This window comes from Plasmodium brasilianum, chromosome 10 (genome assembly GCF_023973825.1).
Source record: "Plasmodium brasilianum strain Bolivian I chromosome 10, whole genome shotgun sequence".
Taxonomy (NCBI): domain Eukaryota; phylum Apicomplexa; class Aconoidasida; order Haemosporida; family Plasmodiidae; genus Plasmodium; species Plasmodium brasilianum.
This window is the reverse complement of record NC_090123.1, coordinates 1,435,421-1,458,109: the sequence shown is the minus strand read 5'-3', so window position 1 is coordinate 1,458,109 and position 22,689 is coordinate 1,435,421. Positions and strand designations below refer to the sequence as shown.

Genomic DNA, 22,689 nt, shown 5'->3' with positions numbered 1-22,689 from the left:
TATATATGTATGTACTGATATAACGTTCACACGTATCGACGTGATGTTCATACGTACTAACATACATCCATACGAATATACGTCTGCAAATATACACATTGGAACAAATTCGTAAAATACGCTCGAAATAAGGCATAAGAATAGAACTCCTCTCCCCCATCTTACTTTACATAACTACTTTGTTTAAGTGTGAAAAATTTGTGCAAAAAGGAGGAAGAAAAAACAATACATTGTAACCCTATTTATTCTTATATAAATTATTTTTGCAAATATATGTTTGTTGCAACAAAAATTAGTATACAGTTGCACTACCCCCATTAATGATAAGCCGTCTTATTATTTTATATGCTAAGAGTCTGTATGAAGCGAAAAAAAAAAAAAAGAAAAAAAAAGATTGAACGAGGAAAAATCAAGGAAAACATGTTAGGAACTCTCATTTTTGCAACCATGAAAATAATATCCCATTTTGCGTTTTAATTGTAGCCTTTTATCATTTTGTACACTGCATAATTTATATACATTCACTTTTAATTTTGAAGTATCTTTTTTCCAAATGGGGGGAGATATAATAACACGTATCAATGATGTACTAACGTTAAACATAAAAAAAAAAAAAAAAAGAAAAAGTATGCACACAAATGGCTAGCTATATTTCCATATCAGATATTTAAAAAAAAAAAAAAAAAAAAATCATGCACAAAAATGGCTAGCTACCTTTTCACGTTAAGTATTTAAAAAAAAAAGAAAAAAAAAAGAAAGACAAGACCGATAACGCGGCACAGCTTATATCTGTGCTAAAACATTAAAACAGCAGGGATACATTATATATACATATATATATATATATATATATATATATATATGTACCTGCGAACGGTAAGAGGAGATGCGCATATGTATAAACAATATATGTTACGTGACGTACTACGACCCCCCTTCGCAGTTTGACCCGGGTATCAATTTTTTTGCCGTTTAATGTTATCGTTTTCAAAATGCACTTGATTTTTATACTCAGAATTATAGTCTATCATTCTTTGCAAATATAATTCCCTTGACACAATTGTTTGGTTATAGTATAACTTACCAAACAATAGCTTCTTACTAGTACATCCTTGTAAGGACTTTTTAATATCAGCTAAAAATTTCGTAACAGATTCTTCCGCATTTGCACCTTGCCTTCCTTTAGTAGTATTATCATCAATATCATCATCATCATCATCATCAAATATTTCTTCTCCCTTTTCATTGTAATTTAGAAGAGCTGATACATTTGGAGGTTTCAAAATTTTAAAGAAAGAGCAAAAGGTACTAACAGCTACTATGAATTTTAAGTAATATTCTTGTAACACTTCACCATATAAGTAGTCATCTCCTTCCTTCTGCAATGATTTCGATTGTAGTTCTTTTGTAGTTTCCATAGAGTATTTCCCCAATGTGTCTATTTTGATATTTAGAAAAAGAATGAACAGATTATACAAATCCATGGTTTTATTACATTTTTCATAAATCCTGTAAATGTTTACCAAGTCCTCTAAAGATGATATGTTATCATAGTAGGGGTTTAAATATATTTTATTGTCGCATACAATGTTAGTATTAGGATCACTATTTTCTAAATTTTCTGGAAAAAAGCAACATGAACACATCAGGCTCCCAGTTTTATATGGTTTGGTATAACATAATGTTTGTAAGAGTTCATATTTTATATCTCTTGTCATTATGTCTGTGAAATCTCGATCGGGTCTATGTATAATTAGTTCATATGCTAGAGGATGATGGTATATTGGTGGTAGTAATAGTAAATATAAATAATCATGTACAAACTGATTTAACAATTCTAGTATATCTTCAACATTTATTTGTTTCATATGTTCACCATTTTGTCTATTTTTTAAACTGCTGTTCTGTATTGTTAAGTATCTTTTATACGCTTTTTTCTTCATTGTCATTCCTGTTCTTCCTTCATTTTTTTTCCTATACTTTGTATTTCTGCCGAATTGATATGCCTCTCCGTTTGTGTCGAACTCATTGTCGTCTTTAGTATTTCCTCTTTGCATCTGAGCTTCTGACCCTGCTTCTAACTCGGTTCTCATCTCAGCTACTAATCCCTGTTCCGGGTGTGTCTCATTCGAAACATTGCAGTTCACCAACCTTTTCAAATTTCCATTAGCAGCAGTTGTGGTAGTACTACCACCCGGTGCACCCTTCTTTTCATTTATGTACTGTCTTAACATTTGAATAAGATCATCTAGTTTTGTAAGGAGTGAATAATAGATAGAGTAGGAAACAGAATATACTGTACAGCTTTTTGCAAAATCGTCGTTCATATATGTTTCCTTATCCTTTTGACATTCTTTCTCTTTTAATAAATACAAGTAGTCCTCTAAATTATAAACAATAGCATAAACAGTAGTATAATATTTTTTAAATTCTTTTAGCATATCTAACAAAATCTCTTGATTTTTATAATAATAAGGAGTAATAATATCAATTAAAAAACTAATGCATTTTTTTACATCTCTTTCCACTATTTTATACAATTCTTCAATATATAATATACTTGTGTTTTCTTGCCATTTTACCTTTTCAAAATTTTCAAATAATTTCCTAAAATATTCTGCTCTTTTTAACGAATTTGCATATTCAGACTTACACTTAATGACAATATTAATAAAATTGATGGCAATGTTAAAGGCATATTTTCTTTCAATTAATTGTAGAACACAGGTAGGTAAAGACGACTCGCATAAACATTTATTTATATCTTTAATATTATTTATATCATATAAATTCTTTACGCATTTTTCTTCTGTGCTCTCTAGTAATTTGTCAATATTATTTATAAAATTATCTTTTATTTTCTTATTCTCATATGAGTAAATTAAATCCTTAAACGGATGATCAAACCACCAGTTTATTGCATTTGCTTTGAATTGCCATGCCTGTAGGTTCCTGTTAAATATGCTATCATTTTGACATCTACTTCCTTGTTCATCCGCTGTCTCATTTTTCCTTGTACCACCATTGATATTGAACGTACTTCTTCCGTACTGAGCATTTGTATCATGTTGATCATTTACGCCATTCTTCTCTTCATATTCATTTTTTATGCCATTTTGCAAATTGTTTCCGCTTCCTTCTCCCTGCTGAGCTAGCATTGTTTTACCGCTTAACTGATGAGCCATACCACCAGTACTGTGCAAGTGAACGCTATTTTTTCTTTTTTTTGTTGTTTCTCTTTTTTCATCCCAATGTACAGAAACCATATTCACATCTGTGCTTAATTTATCCGTGTTAGTAAAACTACCCCGTTCAGGATCAGAACTGAGTGAGTGACAACTCGCATTATCGTCATCTTTACTTTTCTTTTTCTTTTTCTTGTTACTCCTATTTCTCTTTAGTGTAAAGTTTATCAACTCATTGTCGGAGTTGGTAGGTGTATGTACAATTGAATCCTTTCCATGTAGCAAAAAATAATTATGAACCAATACATTAGAGTAGACTTTTTTTAAATAGGATAAATGTCTATAGTATAAATTCGACGAGTAACAAAGACAAATAATTTTTTTATGCAATGTTCTGATATCATATTTTAAATAATTTGAAAAAGATTTTTGGTTTGAACGAACAAAGGTGTATGGAGAGTACTCGGTTTGAAATTCCAAATTATCATTCCCTTGCTCATCGTTTAAATAATAATATATTGGTAGCGATAAAAAAGAGAGTAAATTATTATCATAAAACTCTTTAGTCAATATATAAAGAATATAAACCAAGTGACTAACTGATTGATTATTTTTATGTAATAATAATTTTATTGCATGCATTGTTCGAAAATTTATCATAAATGGCAAAAAATTTTCAAACAGTATACTATTACATATATATTCACAAATTAATTTATTGTTCAGTATGTCTACTGTCTTTATTCTTAACTTGCTCTGAGTATCAGGAGTAGTTATTCGATTGAAGAAAAACGAAGGAGTAGATACTCCTAGTATAACACTTAGACACATCTTGCTATCTATTCGTAAGTTTATCAACACGTTCAATATTCCATTCAATATATTTATATTGAAATATTCACAATCGTGGATAAGGACTACTACTCGAACCTTCTTCCTGCCATCCGCAAAGTACTCGTTCTGCTTATTGTATAACTCCAACTTCCTGTAGTTGATACGCAAGTTATCACTGTTATCATCGTAGCTACAGTAGCTTCCATCACTACTGTTACTGTTGTTGCTACTACTGTTGCTCCTGACCCCACCTACCTTTCCGCTATTAATGCCGATGTTATTGTCATTATTACTCTCATTATACTTATCATCAGTTGCATCCAAGGAGGGCGTGTGCACGCCGCTTTGACCTTTATGACTCGACCCCCCCCCTTTCCGCATATTTACCTCACTCATAAGTTTATATAGTTCAACCAGCTTATCTATGCTCACCATTCTTTTGTTAATTTTACACTCTTGGTCCATTTCTTTGTTTAAAAAAAAGGAAAAATTGGAAATACCACTATTTCTTTCATTTTTTATACAACTGAATGAGTCCCTACTGCTGGTTCGTCTTGTATGCATACCCACATCATAACTATTATCATAACCATATCCATAATTATCATTGTCATTGTTTCCTTTTTTCTTTCTATATTTCGCTAAAAACGATCTCATTTTATACTCTTTATAAAGCTGATTGTATATATTGTATATGGACGAATTTATGTTGTTAGACGTACTTGAGTTGAGCGAACACACATATATATCGTTATCCTCATATGGTTCGTCCTTACAGTGTCTATCATCAAAGCAGCTATCATTATTACCACTCCTATAATTATTATCGCTTCTTCCCTTTTTTTCACTTTTGCACAAGAGTTTCAAAATGTCAGAATCTTCGGATATCCTACCCTTTTTGTAATTCCATCTTTTAAATTCGTAGGATAACGTGTCAATGATTATTTCATGGTCAGCAACGTTCGTACCTGCTGTCATAAGAATCAACGGGAGTTGTTCATTGTTTGATATAGAATATAGAAAAATTTCTTCAAATATATTACTTAAATTTTTTGATATTTGCATATCTATTTCTTTTTTAATTTTTTTTATTATACATGACCATGTTAATCTAAAAGCTTTATTTCTTAACAAGAAGCTGTTTATTTCCCCTTCGTTGAGTATATTTATATCATTCTTTTTCATATATTCATTGTTCTTTTTATTATTTTTATTAAATAAAATTGGCATGACCACAGGATTATATCTGCTAAACGTACTCTTTTTCCTTTCAACAAATATATATTTTTTATTATTTCTACTACTTTTGTTTTTACTTCTATTGCAGATACTGTTGTTTATGTACTCCTTGTTAGCTGTCTTTAAAATAAACCCTTTCCCCTTATATATCGAGCTTTTTCCTTCGTTCATCTTTTATGCCTACCCTTTGTACTACTCTTCACCTTGTTATGTATGTATATATACATATGTACACAACTACGTATATACATAGTAGCGTGTGTACACAATTGCAAACGTATATATATTTACAAACGTATATATATTTACAAACGTATATATATTTACAAATGTATATATATTTACAAACGTATATACATTTACAAAACTTTATAATCACTAAGTCTTACACCCACTACTTAACACTTGCTCCAATTTTTGGCTGTTTCCCAGTTTGATCTAAGTGGATATAATATACTCTTTTCCTCGTACTACTAAGCTTATATGTTAGATGCCGTTAAATGAACGATAGTGAGTCTATCTTTTATCCACTTGAGTTAGTTTTAAATAAAAAAAAAAAAAAAAAAAAAAAAAAGAGTCTTTAATAGAATGCTCGTTAATAAAATGGTGTATGCCTATTAAATTCTATGCAATCATAACCCATTCGTACAAACATTATATGGTTAATTTCTAGACTCACTATATTCTGTGTCTGGAAAAAAGAAGGCATGCACGTGTGCACATAAATGTAGACACATAATATGCATACATACATGTACATGTACTTATGTATACATGTACTTATGTATACTTGTACTTACATATGCACACATACGCGGGTATGCCTTCCTCCTTTCTAAGCACAAAAAAGCGCATACATAGGTAAAAACCACTTAACGAATATTTTTACCTTCAAAATGCACTTCTCTCTTTATAAATATATGTACATTAAAAAATAAAATTTTGTTCATCCGAGTATGAAGACAACGCTATGTCAATATGTAATTAACGAGCCTCACAAATGTATGTACATGTACATAATATATATGTACCTAATATATATGTACGGATATAGGTACATTTATGCACTATGTAAATGTCTATAAATGCAATGTTACTTAAAAAAAAAAAAAAAAATCAAATTTTATATGATATCTCTATATAACGTACACACATGTTTCATATTTTGAATTCACTCAAATGTTTAAACAAAATTGTGTTAAAATATGCGTATTGACATAATCACATGGACATAGATCCATAGATATATATACATAAACATATGTACATAGACATAAATATATTGACATAAACGCATAGATATAAACATATAAGCTCACTTAAATATGCGAAACATATTAGTCATCCTTCATAATTCAAATATCTTTATTTTATTACACACATATAACAAAATGAAGAATTGTGAAAACAAAAAAATGTGCATATTTAAATATAGACACCTCGGAATTATTACATGCGCGCATATGTACATGTGTGTACTCGCAAGAATATATATATATATAGTATGTATATATGCACATACATATGTGCATATAAGTATTTTTTTGTTTTTTCTTTTTTAAGAAATTATTATGTATAATACTTCAATACTGCTATATAGTTTTTAATATATATGCACATATACACACGAGAAATGAGAGAGCTCAAAATACAAATTACGTTCGTACCTCCGTTCAACACAAGGGTTTTGTGTCCACTTTTTTTTATTTTTTAATTTTTTACTATTTTAGTTTTTTCTTTTTTTTTTTTTTTGTTTTTTATTTTTATTTATTTCTTTTAATTTGTTTTAATTGAAAATACAAAGCAAAGAAAAAAAAAATATGGAAAGAAGTATTATTTTGTTTTTCTTTGCTTCATTGTACTTTATTTGTATATGTTTTATTTCGTTTTTTCTGTGTCTATATTTTTTAAAATACCTAAATATATATGAAATGAATAATAGAAGGATTATTCGCAAAACAGGGGCAAGCATTTATGTATTTTAATTTGTATTTCCACGTTTTTCTCTTTTTTTTGTTTTTGTTTTTGCTTTTTTTCTTTTTTTATGTTTTAACGTTCTCATATTATTATGTTTTAACGTTCTCATATTTTTATGTTTTTACGTTCTCATATTTTTATGTTTTTACGTTCTCATATTTTTATGTTTTAACGTTCTCATATTTTTATGTTTTAACGTTCTCATATTTTTATGTTTTAACGTTCTCATATTTTTATGTTTTTATTTTTTCGATTTTTTTTATTTCTTTTTTATTTATGCAAATTAAAAAAAAGGGCACAACGGTTCCACACATATATAGACAAGCATACATATCTGCACACATGTCTGCATATATGTACGTTTTTCCTATACATACATACATACATACAAACATACATACATACATACATATATATATATATATATATATATATATATATATATATATATATATATACTTTTATGCATATATAAGTAAGCATATGCAAAATGCATATAACGTAAAAATTATTGTTCTTTTGAACGAAAACAAGGACGAACGCTCCCAAGATGTACTTAAAGGACAAAACTTAAAATCATATATTTCAATAACAAAAAAAGAAAAATAAAAAAATATCATACAATACTATTCACTCTTATTAGTACTAGTTTGACTACTACTGCTACCAACAGCAATGCAAACTAGGTACACACATTTTTTTTGTCTTTTCAAAAAATTTTACAAATGCAGAATGGGAATAGTAAACAAACTTAAACGTCCACTTGTAAGGACATTTTCAATTGTATTCACTATATTCAAACGAAAAATTTCAAAAGGTATTGAGATCAGGAAAAAATGCGTTTAAAAGATACAAAAAAAGTGTGAGAACGACAAAAACAAACTGGGGAAAATACACAATAGTCTACAAAAACAATAATGTGTATAAGAGTAAGTATGTGTAAGCAAACAGGGGCAAATAAAATAATAAGCAAAATAAAAAATGGGTACGCAGAAACAAAAATACAAAAACAAAGATAAAAAAAAAAGAAAAAATATATAGACAAATGCAAACACAGACAAACGTAGACAAACATAGACAAACGTACACATAGACAAACGTAGACAAACTCAAACAAATGCAAACACAAATGCAAACATAGACAAACGTAGACAAACTCAAACAAATGCAAACACAAATGCAAGCACAGACAAACGTAGACAAACTCAAACAAATGCAAACACAAATGCAAGCACAGACAAACGTAGACAAACTCAAACAAATGCAAACACAAATGCAAGCACAAACAAACGTAAGCACAAACAAACGTAAGCACAGCCAAACTTAAGCACAGCCAAACGCTAACCCCGATAAACGAAAAAGATAAATTTTTAAAAATGTCTATGAAGTCTAATTTTAAAAGTATAATTGCACATTTAAAAAAAAAAAATATATATATACAAACAGATACAACGACAAAACGGGAAAAAAACAAAAAAAAAATAGACAAATAAAAATAGACAAATAAAAAAGGACAAATAAAAAAGGACAAAACAAAGAAAGACAAATAAAAAAGAACAAAAAAAAAAAAAAAAAAAAAAAAAAAAAAAAAAAGACAAAAAAACAAAAGGATAAAAATACAAATAAGCAAAAATACATATAAACAAAAATACAAATAAGCAAAAATACAAATAAACAAAAATACAAATAAACAAAAATACAAATAAACAAAAATACAAATAAGCAATAATACAAATAAGCAAAAATACAAATAAGCAATAATACAAATAAACAAAAAAACAAAAAAACAAAAAGACAAACTACAAATACAGAAAAACAAATATACAAATATACAAAAACATAAAAGAAAAAAAAGAATAGCACAAATAGATAGTTATAATAAACGAAAAAGTTTATCACAGCTATTAACTACAACACAAATACCACAAAATACCCATTTTAAAAATAAGAGGACAAGCAAACTTACATTTAAAGACTGAACAAAATTTTCATACCAAAAAAAACAATACATTAATGTAAATTATATATATAAAAATATATTTTTACAAAAACAAAGAATACAAATTTTTTATTATTTTTAATGGGAAAAGGAAATACACGAATATGTATATAATACGTTCATATTTACGCATATGTATATGTATATAATATGTTCATATTTACGCATATGTATATGTATATAATACGTTTATATTTACGCATATATATAAATATATGCACGTATATGTACATACGCGTAACGATAAAAATACGTTTTTTCAATTAAGCAAGAGACGAAATAATTTGACAATTGCATGCGACTATTTTTTTTTTTTTTTTTTTTTTTTTTTTATATGCTTTTTTTAATTTTTTCGTTCTTTCACCTTTTTACATTTAACAAATAAAAAATGCTTTTTATTAGCAAAATGGAAAAAGTAAGCTTATTTTAATTTTTTCTTAATTTAATTATTTTCCATTTTCTTAATTTCAGAGGTCTAACATAAATTCTTTTATTTCATTATATTTTAGTTTCTAATTACTCTAAGACCAATAATTTGTCCTTATTGGACTTCAAAAAGAAAAAAAAAAAAAGGTGGAATGAGCGGAAGTATATAAGCTGGTATCGTAATAGCACACACATCCTTTTATATATTTTTTTTTTTTTTTTTTTTTTCTTTAATTCCCCATAAAAAAATTAGACGTATATGAATTAGCGCATAATTCAAATGCTTAAAGGAGAATAGTTCTTTCCCGAATGAAAAATTTAAAAACGCAGTACCGCATGGCAAAAAATGAAACGAAAATTTTAAAAAATATATAAACAAATAAATTACCAATATATACTAGACGTTCGTAATGGTAACTACTCTGTGTGTATATATGTATATGTATGCTTGCAGTGGACTTTTAGAAAAATATTTTTTTTTTTTCTTTTATTTAAATATTGAATACTTGTAATTTAAAAAAAACATTTTAAGCTTTTTCTTGGCAGCAAATCTTGCTAAATTAAAAAAAATTATTTTAACGTCCTTTTTGAGAGGATATTTCGTTCTTTTACATAGTTTATATGGGTACAGAAATGGGTGAATGCTTTTCTTTTTTTCTTTATTTATTTCTCTTTTCTTTTTTAATTATACCAGAATAATCATAATTCCTTTTACCTTTGAAGTACCCCTTAATTTTGTACTAATCGATGAATTTGTAACTGTTCTCTTTTGAATTCAGTAAAGAATACAATTTTTTTGCACAACCTTGAAATTCTGACCTTGTTCATACGAAATTGAGGAAACCACATATCCAGCATAACTTGCTAAACGAAGATTATGCTAATGTCGGTATACATATGCATATATATATATAATATTTATACGTACACATATGCTCACACTTATACATTTTTAATTACACATTTGCATGCACACTCTTTTTGCATATTCTCCAATACAACGTTTTATGACTGTAAAAAAAAATTGCAATCATCTGACGACTATATTTACTATATTTCATTCTTTGGAGAGATTAATAATTCATATTTGTGTGTAAAAAAAAGAAAAAAGGAAAAAAAAAAAACACAAGAAAAGAGAAAAAAAGCAAAGTAAAATAATATTAGGATAAAAAATGAAAAAACAGAACTTACAAAAAAAGCTTTTATAATTATTACAGGTATATGTTAAAAACGTTGTTGAAATGTATAAAGTTTTTCCTTAATTCAATGTGATTGTTCCTCTTTTAAATGAACTGAAGATAATACGAGGCATAAAAAAATATATAAATATATTTCTTAAAAAATATTCGGTTAGTCTTTTTCTTTTTTTTTTCTTTCCTTTTTCTTCTCCTTTTTCATGTTATTATGCACTAATCAATACATTCATATTGTTTATTTTTTTTTTGAAAACACTGTAAATGGTCCGTAGTTATAATTCAAATATGACGACATGATAATGGACTGTACAACTGGGTACACACATAAAGAGCTAACTTTAAAAGAAAAAATATAATTACTAGATCAAATTTTAAATTCTTTTGATTGTTTTAATTATATTAAAGTTGTTCTTCTCTAAACGAGTGAACAAATAAACGAGTGAACAAATAAGGGTGTATACACAACAGTCATATATAGTACAAGCATCAAAAATCATGCGGGGCAGGTTCCACTACGCAAATCACCTTCAAATTCTTTAAATATCACTTGACTGTATGTTGGAAAAATTTTCATCTTTCTTCTATTTTTTCTTTTGACGATTTAAGAGCACATTTTTTACAGTGATAAATGCCATTAAAATGGTGAAAGAGAATTGAAAATAAGTACACGTGTGCGCGTGTTTTACATACATACATAAGTATGCCCATACTTATGTACCCTGTTTTTATTCTCTTTTTTTTTGCCGTACTTTGGCACCCCTCTTTTTTCCTCTTTTCAAATGTAGAAAGGGAAAATGCAATATATGAAAAAAAAAAAAAAAAAAAAAAAAATCAAATTATCAAATAAACAAATAAACAAATAAACAAAATGGAGCAAAACAAGATATAATAAAATAGGGTATACTATAGCAGAATACAAAAAATTATTTTACGTGGGTCGCACCCAATGCAAAATTATTTAATGAGAGAAGAAAAATGTAAACTATACTTTTGTGCAATGTTGAAGAAAATAAATGTAATCAAAATTGGGCACTTGGATTAATGCTTCCCAAAAGGAAGCGTAGCTCCGCTCTCAGAACGTATACATAAATACACATACTCAGATACGTGCGAACAAGTACACACACATGTACCTACGTGCGTGCATATTAACGCATAACCTATTTATCTACGCGTTAAGTTTTCGCTGCACCTGTTATTTTAAATTTGTACTTCCAAACTGGAATTGAAAAGAGGATAAACATATACATATATATATATTTATATATGTGTATATGTATATACTAACATACACATCCGTACCCGTAGATACATTCCCAGTCACAGCTATACCAGGATGGGGCTGCTTCGACCCAGGGAAAGAGTAATAGTGAACGCGATAAGAAGGGAAAGCAGGATAAAGTACAAGGCAAAACGTATGCACAAAAGATTTCGGTCATGGGCGCAACAGAGAGTTCGAGAATATTGGTTACCTATGAATGTGTCCTTAACAAGTCAGGTAAATTTGATGGATGGTCAGTATATATCTGCATGTGTGCAAAAGGCAGCAACATTGAGAAAACATGATTTTGAATTATGGAAAAGCTATAGTGAAAGGATATTAGAAATACGTGAAACATTAACACCTCAACAAGTTGGTTATATTTTTTATGGGATGGGAAAAAGTCGATTTTTAAACACCGATTTTTATGACCACATGTTAAAATATGTGGGAAAAAATTTAAATAATTTTTATAGCCATCCATTAATGTGTATTGCATGGTCATTAAATAGGATGTTAATAAGAAAAGAAGAATTTTTTAATGAATTTTGTAAAACTGTTATTTCCAAATTTGATGAAATCAGAATAAAAGATTTAATAAAAATAAATACGTCTATAGGTAGATTGGGTATAATGGATAAAAATTATAAAAATTTTATGAACAGACATATAATTAATAAACTGGATACAATATTTGCACAGGATTTTAGAAATGTAGTTAATGATATTACTATAATTAATTTATATGATGATGAAGCGAAGAAATATATATTAACAAGATTCACTAACATGTTTATATGTGCAAGACCACAACACTATAAAAGTGCATACAAATCTGCTGTAGCAGTGAGGGTTTTATATCCACATGTATGGAATTCTTTATCAACTAAGGTAAAAAGTTTTTATGTTCGATTAAGTATGAGAAGGATACACGACAGTAGTAGAAAACCATCTGACTTTCAGTGGGAAGTTTCAACCTGTTTAGCTAGATTAGGTATAGCTCATAGGAATACATTTTTATGGGGTTGTTATTATATAGATATTGGGGAAATTAATGAGAAACGAAATTGTTGGTTCGTTGATGGTCCTTCTTGTTTCTATACATCCACAAATATGTATACAGAACATATTAAGTTACAACACCAAATTTTATATGACCTAGGATGGAATATTAGGAGGATTGTTTGGTTGGATTGGCTTAAACTAGGAAATGATATCAATCAAAAAATCGAATTCGTAAAAACTGTAAGAGAGAAGGAACCCTTAGGAAAAACACTTAATCATTTTCCTCTTCTCAAACCCGATGAAATAAAAAATAAATTAAGAGAATTAAAGTGGTACAAAATTTGCAAAGATAAGGAAAAAGCCCATGCACAAGAACAGGAAAAAATACATCTCATCCTTTGAGGTGCAAAAATGGCTAATGGGAAGACTTTTGACCAAATTACGCCAAATGCAGAATGCACTAGGCGAAATGGGCGCAAAGGGGTTTTATTATTCTGTGGGAGAAGCATGGGTTTGTAGTTTGCACGCTCGCTTGTTCGTTCGTTAGTTTGTACATTTTGTTTTTATTTTAATTATTATTATTTTTTTTTTTTTTTGTTGTTGTTCTCGCTCACTTTGAAACGATCGGCACACACATGTACTACATATAAATGTATGTGTGTGTTATTAACACTTTTTAAGTGTTATGAGGGATACTTCATTTTTTTTTTCTATTTTTTCAACGCCATATGTATTGTAGCCTTATGTTGTACTCCTGCACACATATTTTGCAATTCAACGTCTCATGAACATTCCCCTTTTCCTTTATTTTATTTTTTTTTCCCACCATCTGTAATCACCACAGTACTATCAAAATGAGACAAAATTTTTTTTTTTTTTCTTACCACATATTGTAGCTTAATTAAGAAAAAAAAAAAAAAAAAGACAAACCATAATGTTAACATCTGTTTGATGGTGATAGGAGAAAACATCTTTTCAAGATTCGTTACATTGTTCTCTTTGCCATTGTTCTTGCTTGTTTGTTCATATTTTTAAGGCGATTTGGTTCATGCAAATGTAATTAAAAAAGGAAAAGATACATATATAAACAAAATTAAAAAGGCAGTAATTCGCTTTATTAGCTTTATTTGTTTTATTTAATTAATTTTCTTAATTTTCTTCATTTACTTTATTTGCTTTATTTGCTTCATTTGCTTTATTTGCTTTATTTGCTTTATTTGCTTTATTTGCTTTATTTGCTTTATTTGCTTTATTTGCTTTATTTGCTTTATTTGCTTTATTTGCTTTATTTGCTTTATTTGCTTTATTTGCTTTATTTGCTTTATTTGCTTTATTTGCTTCATTTGCTTTATTTGCTTTATTTGCTTTATTTGCTTCATTTGCTTCATTTGCTTTATTTGCTTTATTTGCTTTATTTATTTTATTTTATTTATTTATTTTTTTTTTCTGTTAATAAACTTATGGAATTTAATTTTTTTTATGTTTCAAAATAACAATTACCCATTTAGTAAAATTTAAATGGGTAGTTCGAGGTTATATGTAAGCAGCTCATGAGTTATATGTAGATCAATGTTACATGCAGGGTCTATTAAAAAATAAAAAGGGAAGAGACAAGTAAGATGAAGTGAAAGACAGAGCAATTCAACCGCGGCACTTAAATACAGTTCAACAGAAAAAAAAAAAAAAAAAAAAAAAAAAAAAATGAAAAAGCGAAATGGCGAAATGGCGAAATGGCGAACAAATTATGTTAATCATTTCTATGGAACTGCTTTATTCTCATAACATCCGATGAGAAAGGACAAAAAATAAAACTGTGTATTTGTCAGACGTGATCTTTGCATATGTGTATTCACAAAATTGCTATTGACCAAATATACCGAGCAACGTTACATGTAGTTTGAATGTTTTTTCATAAGTATATTGATGCAAGTCATAAAATTGAAAATATGTATATAAACATAATCATGTATAAACTAAAAACATAATCGGTTCTCATGATTGAAGTGAAAAAAAAATGAAAAAACAATTGATGTTCACCTACGCTGTGACATTATGCTGCGTTCTGAGGTGGTTAAATCAAGTAAGAGAAAATAAAAAAATAAAAATATAAAAATATGAAAAAAAGTACAAAACAAAAATTATAAAAAAAAATATAAAAAAAATTATAAAAAAAAATATAAAAAAAAATATAAAAAAAAATATAAAAAAAAATATAAAAAAAAATATAAATAATAAAAAATACAAAATGTTGAATTGTGAATGTCGAATGCAAAAATATATTTAAGAGAATGCTTTTTTCCAATTTTATTTGTACCATGCTACATCAAATGAGAAACAGTTAAAAAAACGAGGAAGCAGTTTTATTAAGCGCTTCTTATTGAACTGTTCACATATATACTATTTTAAGAAAAAAAAAAGAATATGCACAGTTTAATTTAATAACTTTTATTATTTTATTTTTCCCAAGGGAACATATATATGCTTGTGGTTTATAGTAACTATATTCCACACTTGGCATTACTTAAAAGAGAAGAAAAAATTTCGCGCATGTGAATATATGGACACAACCTCCAATATGAGTCATTGCATGTGTATACGTATATGTATGCGTATATATGTATATGTATATATATGTATATGTATATATATGTATATGTATATATATGTATATGTATATATATGTATATGTATATATATGTGTATATGTATATATATGTGTATATGTATATATATGTGTGTATGTATATAAGTATATATGTATGTGTGCGCGTGAGCTTTCTCTTTTTAGGCAAATGTGGCATGTGCCATAAACAACGAGGTTTCATTAGACGATTTGGATGGAAACACGCTTCTAGCCTTCTTCTTGCTGGTACAGCTGAACATACCATATTTTTTGAAGGGCTTTTCACAAAAAATAATATATGAAAAATTACTTGATGGTCTAATACATTTATTCAATGAAGAAATTGGAAAAAATAAAATTATAAAAGAGCAAAAAGGATTTGACCTTCAGGATGTTAGAAGCACCGTCGTTGGGGTAATCTACACACAAATGTGCTTTATCCTAAGTCGTTGTCATCTTTTACTGCATTGAAATCTGTTTATTCCTATATACACTCTACGTGGGGGTACATGTATAAGCATGTATGTACCTATGCATGTGCATATGTTTGTGCGCGCGTGTGTGTACATATACGTATACATATTTATCCCCAGTGAGCATGAGAAACATGCAATTGCATATCCCCTCTCCCCGTTCACGTTACAGTTGGGAAACATCTTAACAGACATAAGAAGAAAAGAGATCAAATATTTTACCTGGATCGATTTAATTTTTAAAGAATGCTGGAATGAACAAAACAACTGTGCAGCATTAACCACAAGGAGGTGTGCTCTATCGTCCCTAAGCATGCTTCCAAAAAAAGTCTTACCAATAACATGCACCACTTGTATACTGTATGCTCTAAATTATGCCCTACATTCGAAGTATTTATTTAATAGTATTAACCGTGAGCAAGTGTGTAATGATGAGAATAATAAAAAGTTGGTCGCTATAAGTACGGACATAAGTTACGTAAGAGAGTATAGTGTGTATCTCAATAGCTTATCAACCATATCAGCATTAAAAAATATACAAAGTGAAATTTTTGTTTTTCATATAAAAAGTGCTAAGGTATTAATTAATTTGTTAAAACAAAATAATCTTGAAGCGTTTACACGTATTGTGAATAATTCCCTGTCTGAAGTTATAAAAAAAAGTGCTGACCTGTACATAAAATATTCACAAAGTAATAATTTTTTTTTACCAAATGGTAGTAGTGGTAGTAGTGGTAGTATCAGTAACAGCAGCAGTGGTAGTGCTCTCACCAGAGAAGCACTTGAAAAATTGTTTGTGCTAACAGTTAATGGATATGCATATTATGATAAAGCAAGTAATGAAATATTGCGTGCTCACGATTTTGGCTTATTTTTTACAGAATTTTATTTAAAAAAATGCACTTCTTTATTAACGGGCAATAATTTATTTCTTCAAATTGAAATAGGATATTCCCCTGAATTTAATATTAAATCTCTTCAAAATGGAAGTTTCATAAACTTAGTTGAATTCGAGTTTATCTTAAATCCGTACCTACGTATAGGTCCAAATGATTACTCCAAATCAGATTTATTTTTAAAAAAATTAATTTACATGAACGATAAAGACGGAAGTAGCAATGTGTTTACGTATGACGAATTTGCCAGGGATATTGACGTAGCTGAAAATTTGCTCCCTTATGACGCGCATAAACCCAAGGGGGTTGTAAGCGATGATAGTAGTGGTAATAGCCGTGGAAGTGGAAATCCTTTTTTGCGGAGTTCTCCCCCGGAAGAAAGAAAAAGCGAAGAGAATTCTAAAAAGAAAAATCTGGAATTAACCAAGGATCAAACCATTTTTTGCATTTTGATGGTCAAAATATTGCCAGAAAATAAATATACTCAAATGAAAGAGAGCATTATTAATCTCCTATCTGAACCAGTTAATTCGAGAGCATTAGAAGGATTTAAGTATAATGACAATAAATTAATAAATAAGGAGCTTATTGAAATATTAGGGGAAAGCTATAATAATCCTTATACCAATATAAAAAGGAGAACAAATCACTTCGGATATAGAATAAATAAAAGTGATATTCATTCTATAGAAAAAATGATACTCGATGGACACAAGTTAGTTCAAATAGCTTTTCATAATTTTATTTCTATACCTTTAAATATGAGAAAAAAAATTTATTCAGCAAATCAGATGTTTTCTTTGTTTGAACACAGATATCATTATCTTAATGGTTGGGACACACAAATATTATTTATTAAAAAAATACATCCAGAAGATATTATTGAAAAAAGTTTTACCGTTTATTCTAATGATAAAAGTAATAATCATTTTTGGTTCATCATATGCTGCGGTATTATTTCTCTATTTATTATTATAGTATGTTTCATTTTTTACAAATATATATTCCAAAAAAAATTTAATTTCTCCTTGCTTTTTAAGAAAAGGAAAACTAAAAAACATAAATATAGTACTTTTACTACTCGATACAAGTACCATAAACATAATTCCAAATTTGCAAAATATTCCAAAGAGAAAATACAACATGTGGATAAAGAGGAATTACGTCATTTAATAAGGAGAAAGACAAAATTTAGCGCTAAGCACCACAGGAGATCAAAAAAGAAAAATACAGCCACACACAATGAAATGTCCAAAAAAAAGGATCACCCCCCAAGTAGGGATTATTTTTTGGAAGAAATTACACCAAATTATGAATTCAAGTAGAATTAAATAAGAAAAATTAGGATTTTTGGAGGCACAAACATTCATCGCTTTACTACTTTCACTGCGTGTTCGTACGAAAAAAAAAAAAAAAAAAAAAAAAAATGAGCACCTACACAGGTTTGCTCAAATGGTTAATATGGCTAGTTGGAATTTATACAAAAAAAATAAAAAAAGTTATGACCAATACATTCTTGAAAAAGAAGGAATATAACCAGTACACACTTGAAAAAAAAAAAAGAATATTACCAGTAAAAGCTTGAAAAAAAAAATATATGACCAATACATGTATGAATAAAAAATTATGACCAGTACATGGTTGAAAAACAAATTATGACCTGTACATGGTTTAAAAAAAAAAAAATATATCCATTGCATGTAAAGAAAAAAAAAATATGAACATTACATGTTCAAAATGGCTAGTCAAATTCCATAAAAAAATAATTCCATAGAGTAAAAATTATCCCCATCTTACAAGAACGAATTGGACAAAACACTCGCAAAACGTCATACGTTAGGAAAAAGATAATTAGTATATGTTCTACGTGTACGAAAATACATATACATACATACATACAGAAGTATGTATATGTACATGCATATACATGTGTGTATGTTTTTATTTGCTGCAAAATTGCGAATGTTCTTTTATTTCTCCTGTTTTGTTATTAATTCCACTTTTTAACAGATGCATTGTATTTTCTTATATTTTATCTCATTTTATTATAAAACAATTTATTATAAAACAATTTATTATAAAACAATTTATTATAAAACATTTTATTATAAAACATTTTATTATAAAACAATTTATTATGTTATATTTCACTTTATTTTATTTCATTTTATTCTATTTCATTTTACTTTTCGCTCCATTTACGAATTATTTAAGGGATCTCCATCTGTTCTTCCCCCTCTTATGCAATTTTGGTATCATGCCAGCAATGACTCAACCGTTAAGTTAATATTTTCATTTGACCATAAATCATTTAAAAAATAGGAAGCTAACATAGAACTGTTCGTTTTCGTTTAAATATTAAAAATAAATTAAAAATAAATTAAATATGAAATTAAAAATAAATTAAATATGAAATTAAAAAGAAGATTAAAAAGGAGATAAGAAGTGAAATTAAAGATGAGATTAAAAAGGAGATAAAAAGTGAAATTAAAGATGAGATTAAAAAGCAGCTTAAAATTAAATTTAAAATAAATTTAAAGTGAAATTAAAAAATGAAATAAAAAATAAATTCGAAATGAAATTCAATATGAATTAAAAGTAAATTAAAAACGAAGTTCAAAATGAATTAAAAAGGATAGAAAAGAAAAAAAAAAAAAAAAAAAAAAAAGGTAACTCCCATTTTTCAAAAATATGAAAGTTATTTCCATTTTATAAGCACACTGAACATTCACTCATATTTCAATGAACATTTCGAATAATAAAAATAAGTCATTTTTCCAGAGTGACGCATGCAAAATTAAAATCTTTTACCATATTTGGCATTAAATTATTTGTGGTAAACGTGTGTTTATTCATATGGCATAAACTTTACAAATGTGAGTATTTCTAAATACATACGACGTGGACTCAAGTGTGAAAGCTTCCCATGCGTTGGACTTCTCCCAATAGGAGCGCAAAGCAACGCTCTAAAAGTATAACTCCTTCACGTTACTTTTAACGCTGTCATCCACGAAAGATTTTTCCAAAGCCCATTCGTTCATTTGCATAAATTCTTCTAAAGTAAAATTAAGGTGTGTATATAATTCTTCGTAATCATCATTAATATTAGTTAAAAACATTCCTGGGTCATCGGAGTTTACCGATACTTTTACCCCAGCATCGTAAAGTTTTCTAATAGGGTGTGTGTCCATGGATTTTGCATTTTTTAATAATACATTTGAAATGGGACAGACTTCTAATAATATATTTTTTTCCTTTACCAACTTAATAAGCTCTTTCGATTCAACAACTCTAATACCATGTCCTATTCTCTCAACTTTTAAAATTTCAATAGCTGAATAGAGTGTATTTAAATTTGGTAAATTAATATCTTCCCCAGCATGAACAGTTAACGGTATTCCACTTTCTCTAACATAATTAAAAATTTCACTATATTGCTTTAAATCTATTTCATATCCACCATGATCAAATCCTACAAAATCATCTTTATGCTTTAAGCAAAAATCGGCACATAATTTAATATTGGTTGCTTCATGTCCTGTATCCCCTATACATATTAAAGCTACATGAATATTATGATCCAACAGTTCAACTACTTCTTTTATTCCTTTAACTATAGCTTCATGTACTAATTCTATATCTAATTTATGCTTAAATGCAATAAACGTAGGAGCATAACGAAATTCCATTAATACTACACCTTCTTTATATTTATTAAATACAGCATGTTTTGCTAAATCTGCTATAACTTCATAGTCTTGAAATATATCCGCAACTCGTATAGCCTTTTCAACAAACTCCTCTAATGATTTCCCTCCTTTTGAAAATAAATAATAATCAATCACTTCTTCATCTGATAAATTTGGCTGTAAATTATACTTACGTACACAGTTGAGGAAAAAATCCGATGAAAAACATAAATCTAAATGACAATGTAACTCACATTTTGGTATTCTCTTCCATATTCTGTATCTCTCCTTTTTACTCATGCTACTCAAGTCTATGTTCTTTATTTCATCCTTCTTTAAGAAATTTATCGGCTCATTCAGTGCATTCATTTTTGCTTTACTAGCTTTGTGAGAAAAACGGGAAAAATGGGATAAAATAAAAAAAAAGAGGGAAGCTAGAAAAAAAAAAAAAAGTGTTTTCCTAATCTTAATATTATTTTCTCCCCTGTAATTTTGCTCTTACGCTTGTTACACCTTTTTTGGAAGCTGCTTCCTACACTACTTCACTATGTACATATATATATATATATATATATATATATGTGCATGGGTATGTATACGTCTAAATGTATGTTATCCTACTTGTAGAAGCATTTATTTAACAAAAAACTTCTGTCCTTTTATACAAAAATTCGAACAAATGTTTCATTCGTTCGGAACAGAGCAGGAAAAATATTGAAAAATTTCACAAAATTTTGGTAAAATTTTCGTTATGTTCCCTTAAAATATTCAAAATTTTTCGTGATATCTTGTTGAAATTTTGTTCAAATTTCATTGATATTTTGTTTTAATTTTTGCCAAATATTCAAAATAAAAAACTCAAAATTTTGTTGACTCTTCAGAAGCGCGTAATTTTTTCATCAATAAAAATTAATAATTAAATGCTTTTTTCACAAAAGCTGTAAAAAAAAAAAATATTTTAAAATAAAATAAAATGAAATACAACGCAATACAAAATAATATATAATAAAATAGTATAGCATAATGCCGCATGAGTGTATTATCGTATATTATAATATAGCACACTGTATTACAGTATAATAATAAATCAGTGCAAAAAACGAAAAATCTGCATTTTTCGTACATAAGAGAAAAGTAGAGGTGTAGGGTTTTTTAAGTTTTATTCAACCGTAACCTCTATCTTTGCGTTATTATACAGCGGGAGTATATACTATATATATATATATATATATATATATATATATATATATATATGTATATAATATTATTTTTTTTTCTTTTTTTCTTAATGTATGTTAACGCATGCATATACGTACATGTACATATTCATCTAGCCGTTCTTCGATATATATATATATATATATATATATATATATATAGATATATATATAGATATAGATAGATAGATATATTTAATGCGAATGCATTTGCTCCTATATCTTTACACGTGCATGCATAAACAAACGCACTTATTGCTCAATAAGCTGCTGAAATGCTGAGTATCGACCATATTAATTCCAGGGTCTATTAAATTTATTTATACGATGTGCAAAATGTAATTTGTACAGTGCGATTTTTTCTTTAGCCTTTGCACTTTTAAAGAGTTATTTATTTTTTCCTTCCATAGGATATTTATATATATATACGTATATATGTACGAAAGAAGAGTATACCTGCTGAAGGTTATATTTATTTATATTTATGTATTCAATTTTTATTTTAATTTTCACGTACATTTAAATATTAACTTAAATTTTAATTTTCACTTACATTTAAATATTAACTTAAATTTTAATTTTCACCTACATTTAAATATTAACTTAAATTTTAATTTTCACCTACATTTAAATATTAACTTAAATTTTAATTTTTTATTCCCCTTTTAT

At 27.7% G+C, this 22,689-nt stretch overlaps 5 protein-coding genes across 5 annotated transcripts; 3 read left to right on the top strand and 2 right to left on the bottom strand.

Annotated features, from left to right (window-relative positions):
- Nucleotides 1-956: 956 nt before the first annotated feature.
- On the bottom strand, nt 957-5,429 carry MKS88_003361 (ORC3 domain-containing protein; the record flags this gene model as incomplete). Its single annotated transcript, XM_067216446.1, has 1 exon — nt 957-5,429. The coding sequence occupies one exon, from the start codon at nt 5,427-5,429 to the stop codon at nt 957-959; it is 4,473 nt and encodes a 1,490-aa protein (XP_067073092.1).
- Nucleotides 5,430-8,071: 2,642 nt separating this feature from the next.
- Nucleotides 8,072-9,214, top strand: MKS88_003360 (uncharacterized protein; the record flags this gene model as incomplete). The annotated part of the gene is made up of 4 exons (XM_067216445.1): nt 8,072-8,097; nt 8,339-8,542; nt 8,569-8,636; nt 9,030-9,214. 4 exons carry the CDS (start codon nt 8,072-8,074, stop codon nt 9,212-9,214), a joined length of 483 nt encoding a protein of 160 aa, XP_067073091.1.
- Nucleotides 9,215-12,192: 2,978 nt separating this feature from the next.
- On the top strand, nt 12,193-13,524 carry MKS88_003359 (heptatricopeptide repeat and RAP domain-containing protein; the record flags this gene model as incomplete). The annotated part of the gene is made up of 1 exon (XM_067216444.1): nt 12,193-13,524. One exon carries the CDS (start codon nt 12,193-12,195, stop codon nt 13,522-13,524), a length of 1,332 nt encoding a protein of 443 aa, XP_067073090.1.
- Nucleotides 13,525-15,174: 1,650 nt separating this feature from the next.
- MKS88_003358 (uncharacterized protein) lies at nt 15,175-18,439 on the top strand (the record flags this gene model as incomplete). Its single annotated transcript, XM_067216443.1, has 3 exons — nt 15,175-15,192; nt 15,911-16,159; nt 16,391-18,439. 3 exons carry the CDS (start codon nt 15,175-15,177, stop codon nt 18,437-18,439), a joined length of 2,316 nt encoding a protein of 771 aa, XP_067073089.1.
- A 1,641-nt stretch (nt 18,440-20,080) lies between these two features.
- MKS88_003357 (adenosine deaminase) lies at nt 20,081-21,617 on the bottom strand (the record flags this gene model as incomplete). Its single annotated transcript, XM_067216442.1, has 2 exons — nt 20,081-21,182; nt 21,532-21,617. 2 exons carry the CDS (start codon nt 21,615-21,617, stop codon nt 20,081-20,083), a joined length of 1,188 nt encoding a protein of 395 aa, XP_067073088.1.
- Between the last annotated feature and the right edge of the window lie 1,072 nt (nt 21,618-22,689).